The sequence below is a fragment of the Manacus vitellinus genome, unplaced genomic scaffold (genome assembly GCF_001715985.3).
Source record: "Manacus vitellinus isolate BGI_N305 unplaced genomic scaffold, ASM171598v3 scaffold_16_pilon, whole genome shotgun sequence".
NCBI classification, from domain to species: domain Eukaryota; kingdom Metazoa; phylum Chordata; class Aves; order Passeriformes; family Pipridae; genus Manacus; species Manacus vitellinus.
The window spans coordinates 1,597,209-1,602,705 of NW_021939189.1; the positions used below are offsets into that span (position 1 = coordinate 1,597,209).

At 42.4% G+C, this 5,497-nt stretch overlaps 1 protein-coding gene across 1 annotated transcript in view; it reads right to left on the reverse strand.

Moving 5' to 3' along the window:
* Positions 1-5,497, reverse strand: part of MAP2K5 (mitogen-activated protein kinase kinase 5) — a 122,136-nt gene that overhangs the window by 95,188 nt on the left and 21,451 nt on the right. The window contains exon 8 of the mRNA XM_029958772.1: positions 4,232-4,296. Coding sequence (XP_029814632.1) covers positions 4,232-4,296 — 65 coding nt within the window. The remainder of the gene's footprint in view (positions 1-4,231; positions 4,297-5,497) is intronic.

Below are 5,497 nucleotides of genomic sequence, written 5' to 3' on the forward strand. Positions count from 1 at the left end.
TGTCCCTGCCCAGGGCAGAGCACCCACAATCCCCTCCCAAGGCACAGTTTGCAGCCTGTGCAAGACACAGCAATGACATTCCATGTGCTAATGGGGCACCCCGAGGTGGCCTGGGACAGGGAATGAAGGAACAGGCAGATGCTGGAACACACCACTCACCCAAACTGCACAATTGCTCAAGTAAATGGCTCCAACAAATTAAGTTTTCCACATTTCTCCCTGTTTTCCCCAGCCATGCAATTCTTAGGGTGGTACATCATCAACAGCCACTTCTCTCCAAATTACTCAACTCAAAGTGAAGCCTTCTGGTTAAACTGCATTTTGGAAGATGGGAAGCCATTCCCCCTTTCCTTCCCTCTCTCCCAGATCCTGGTAACTCACAAATTAATTAGGGCATCATTGGGGCTTTATGGTTATCTCTGTGTACAGAGTATTACATTCTCCTGCTGCTGGAGGCTCCTCCAACAGAACCCAAAAAGAGTTCCAAACCATCCACAGTTCCCATTTAAAATAAATCCCAGGCACACAGAAGGGATTAAACAGAGTTCCTGGAACATCCCACTTCTCCTGAGCTACAACTGCACAGCAAAAACTAGAAAACATGAAATAAGAGAAAAATATTCCATTTTAAAGGAAGAAAACAGTGTTTTGATACACCATGTGAGAGATCTGACAGAGAAATAATTTGCCAGATATAAATACCTCTACTTTGTGATATTTAAGTTCAAAATATACATGATTTTAGGTCTAAATAATTAAAGTAGCTACTCCTGACCCTGGCTGCCAGTGTGTGCATCCCACTGCAAACCAAGTCATTTAACATACAGTTTGGGGGTGTTTTATATTTTCTCACATATTTTGGAACATGCAACCAATCAAAAAGCAAGGATAATTAACTGGCCTTGCCATATCCAACTTCAGGATTTTTATCGTCCCTTAATTAAGAAAATAGCACAGCAAAAGGTAGGGGCAAAATAGGATGTCAAACAACTATAAAATCCCTTCTTTTTAGAACAGGAAAAACATTTAGATTCAGCAAGTTCTCCCTAGAAATATTGCTATAAAGTATTGATTTTTTACCAGACTCAATTGACTGAAAAGTTGTTTGTATAGCAATATTGGCCAAGCCAATATACTGGAACAATTTTGCTACACACAGTAATCAAGTGTATTTCTAAAGTATAATTATACTGTCATAAAAATAAAGCTAAGATACCTCTTCTCCAAGCAATAAACCAGTTGCAGCTGTAAAGAACCCAAATAAATGAAATCCATTTTCTAACTAAACATAACGTCTGGCGAGGAGAACAAACCCACCTCCCCTCTCTCCCCCCAGCCCCCCTCCTGGAGCCAGGGGTGGGATGAGAAGTGATCAATACCTCCATCTCAATAAAAACTATTTCAATAGTAAGTTAATTCACGTGGCAAAGGGAGGCTGAGAATTTTCCCTGCCTCGTTTGCCCAACGCCGGGAATATATCATTGCCATAATGGAGCTGGGTTGGGATAAAGAGCTGGGAAGGGAGGGAGCTGGAAGAGAGGGGATGGTGCAGACAGGCTCGTTCTTTAGCTACAGATCAATAACCCACACGGGCTCTTCTCTCCACCAGCACGAGGGGGGAAACGCAGCCAAACCTCTGCAATTAATTTTCCTTGACAAATGTTCATTGATTTACTGGAATAAAATATATGGGGGCTGCTGTGTATGACTGGTGCAATCCTGCTACCTGTAAGGATTCCACTCTGCAAGTCCTTATTGGCTCGGGTTGGTGCAGATGATCTTCCCTTCAGGAAGGGGGGATTGCTCCAAGGTGGAAGTTCTGCCACAGGGCTGGAGCCCCTCAGCTCTGGGAGAGGCTGGGAGAGCTGGGAATGTTCACCTGGAGAAGAGAAGGATCCAGGGAGAGCTGAGAGCCCCTTACAGGGCCTAAAGGAGCTCCAGGAGAGCTGGAGAGGGACTGGGGACAAGGGATGGAGGGACAGGACACAGGGAATGGCTTCCCACTGCCAGAGGGCAGGGAGAGATGGGAGATTGGGAGGGAATTGTTCTCTGGGAGGGTGGGCAGGCCCTGGCACAGGGTGCCCAGAGAAGCTGTGGCTGCCCCTGGATCCCTGGAAGTGTCCAAGGGCAGGCTGAACTGGGCTTGGAGCAACCTGGGCTGGTGGAAGGTGTCCCTGCCCATGGTAGGGGTGGGACTGGATGAGTTTTAAGGCCCTTTTCAACCCCAAACCACTCCAGGATTCTGGGATAGCGTGTAAAACATCCACACACACAAACAGTTCCCTGGAGCAGGGTGGAATGACACCTATACAGGAGGATAAGCTAGGAAGTCACTGCAAGTGTTGATTTAAAACATGAACGGGATAAAAAAGAAAAAGAAAGGCAGAAATAGTTCCCTGATCCAGAAGGGGCCTCAGGTCTTTTCTTTTTTACTTTCCCAGACTGCAGACAAATGCCAGTCACCCACTTAACAAAGGTGATCAAAGCACACTACCTTAAAAATACAAAATCACGTCAAAAAAGTGAAAAATGCGGTTTTATACCCCATTTTATCCAGATTCCTCGGATGAATTTTAAGAAATGTGAAATACACACTGTGCATGTGGCAACACTATGAAAGAATGAGATGTTTTTACACCATTTCTGCTCCCCAAAGCTGTGTCTCATCCTACACACCAACACTCCCAACAGACACGGAATGAGCTGCTCCTTCCAAGCTGACAGACAGGCAAGAAGTTCATCAGACTCTCAGTGCAAAAAGAGGAAGGAAGGGAAAGAAGAACACATTCCCTTACCTTGGTTTACATTCTTTAGACTCTTTAGGATGAAGACACTTTTGGTGGGACCATTCTTATACTGGTCATGGTTTCAAGTTGTTACTTCCTTATTTCAGCTGCTTCCCAAAGAAAATCACCCAGAACTGGACAAAGGGACATATGTGGGTTCCCCCTCTTGGTGGGTGGGATATTCCCTGTCCTAACTATTCCTCAAGTGTTTTCCACAAGGACCAGAGCACGTGGTCCTCCTTTGTGATGCTTCTCCCACCTGCACCCACTCCCAGAGCACAGGGAAGGGAAGGAACCTTCTCTAACTCAGAAAACACCAAGACTGAGCATTAAAGCTCAACATTCTCTCTCACATCTATCATAAAGTAAGAAAATAATACCAATTCCTCAAGTTTCTTGGTCTAGGAATATCTTTCTCCCAGACAACTCCCCATGAGGTTTCTGAACCACGTTCCACCCACGATTCTAACCTGATTTTCAGAGCCCACTCCAAGGCTGGATTTGTTCCTTTAAGCTTTTGGAAGTTCATTTCCATTAAACCTTCTGCAACGTCGGCAGCCAATTAGAAACTAAACTAAATGCACTGTAACTTTTAAAACATTTTAGGGGGGGGAAAAAAAATGTTCATCTGAAAGTTAAAATGTCTAAGGTATAAACAAAACCCTAATGGGATGCTGGGTTACTGTATATGGTAAATAGCTCTCTGGAGGAAACCTTTATTACTCCCTCAGGGCTTTCTTATAAAGTATGGATTTCTTAATTCCCAGTGGAATATTTTTCATACCCCACTGCAGACTATTAAGTACCAGATATTACATTATGTAGTTTAAACTTTGCACTATGCATGAGAAAGACTTTCCTGTCGAGAAAACTATATCTGTGTTATTATAATCTTTACAATATTCAAATTAATACTGGCTGCAGGGTATTAAAGCTCCACTACCGAAATTTGGGAGAGTTTATCATTTCATATATTCATCAGCCTGCATGTGAAGCTGCTCAGGAGGGAGGGAAGTCACTGCAACAGCAGAAAGGGGGGGGTGAGGAATTCTGAACTGGTGTCACCACATCCCACTGGTGTCATTCCCAGTAAGGGCGTGGTGAGCCAGCAGAAATAATGGCACTGGAAATCCTGGAGGCAATTCAGGACATTCCAAGTTCCACTCGTGAGCCATTAACTTGTTATCCAGAGGGGGATTCAAAGCTAAGCATTAAAAAGATAATAAAAATGCACCAGCCCTCCCAGCACCCAAGAGCAGACACCTTGTAAATATAGAAGAGGGTCCTTCCAAAGTTCAGATTAAGGATTTATTTCATCATCTTCCCTGCAGAGGAGCAGCAGCCCACCTGCACCTCGACATGAACACGAGAGGTAAAAATAAAAAAAAAAAGAGCTGTTAAATCTGGGGTTTTTTTAAAAGGTTTGAAGTGAAATCCCCACTCACTTGTAGACTGTGCCTCCATTGCCGTGACCGAGGATGTCTCGATACCGTATGTCTTGTTCATTCATCTCCACAAGAAAGAAAGAAAAACAAAAGAGATGTCATGCTGGGGATGGAAATGTCAAGGAAAAGCAACTCTAGGCCATAAACAACAAGCAGTCTGGGTCATTTCAAGTTCAGCTGCAAGAACGAGAAGATCAATACAACATTTGCTGTCCAATTTATAAAAGACGATACCAAGGGACAAAGTGATGGAAAGTTTAATGACAATTTGTTTGCCTGGGTCATTTCATTAAAGTTTGATAAAAGGTGTCAAAATGGAATGATATAATATAGCTCAAGAGGGTCAGGTCACAGCTACTGATAGGAAAAGGGTCTCCAGAACAGCACATAACCAAAGCCAAAGTTGGAGGTGAATGGAAACAACCCAACAGAAAACTGTCAGCTTGAAGTGTGGCTGGAAAAGTTTATGATTTATTCTGGAATCAGCATCAGTGATACTAATTGAGTGACAGCTCTGCCAGCAGGTTGTTTGGCAGAGCACCATTTACTCACCTTTTAACTAAATAAAAATACACATATTTGGGAAAAAAACCAAGTCTTGAATTGCAATAAAAACATTTTTTTCCTTGAAATACACAACTAATTATTTGCCTCAACCTTTCTGTTCCCTGGGACAACTCTCCAGACACGATGAGATCCTCAGAAATCCAACCAGGAGCCTGGTAACAAACACTGTAAATTGCAAAAGCTGGAATTTGGCACCTTTCTGACAGTGCTTTTGTAAAAATTTACTATATTGAAGGATCAATTCGAATGTAAAACTACACTTCAACCTTCCCCTGTATAAATTCAGCTCTACTGATTTTGCACCTATTAAAAAAACTCACTAAAGACATTCTTGCAGTGCATGTGTATACTTTGAGCATTTTAATCAGAATAAATTCTGGACAGAAAACATTTTCTATTCCAAAAAGATTCCCCCATTGCCTGATAATTCTCAGTAGTAAATGTTTGGACAAATCTTGCTTTTAAAAGATCTTTTCCTAGGAAACCAACTTGTTTGTTTACCATCTTACCCAACAAACTTGTTGTGTTACCATCACAAGGTGAAATGTCCTAGAGAGTCAATACTCAGCACGTCTTAAAAACAGAAAATGGAATATTTAATTGATTTAAAATAAGCTTTAAGGACAGAAATGATTAATCCAAAATTTGTGTCCTTTCCTTTCACTACCTGAGCAAAACACATTGTTTCTCACAGGAAAT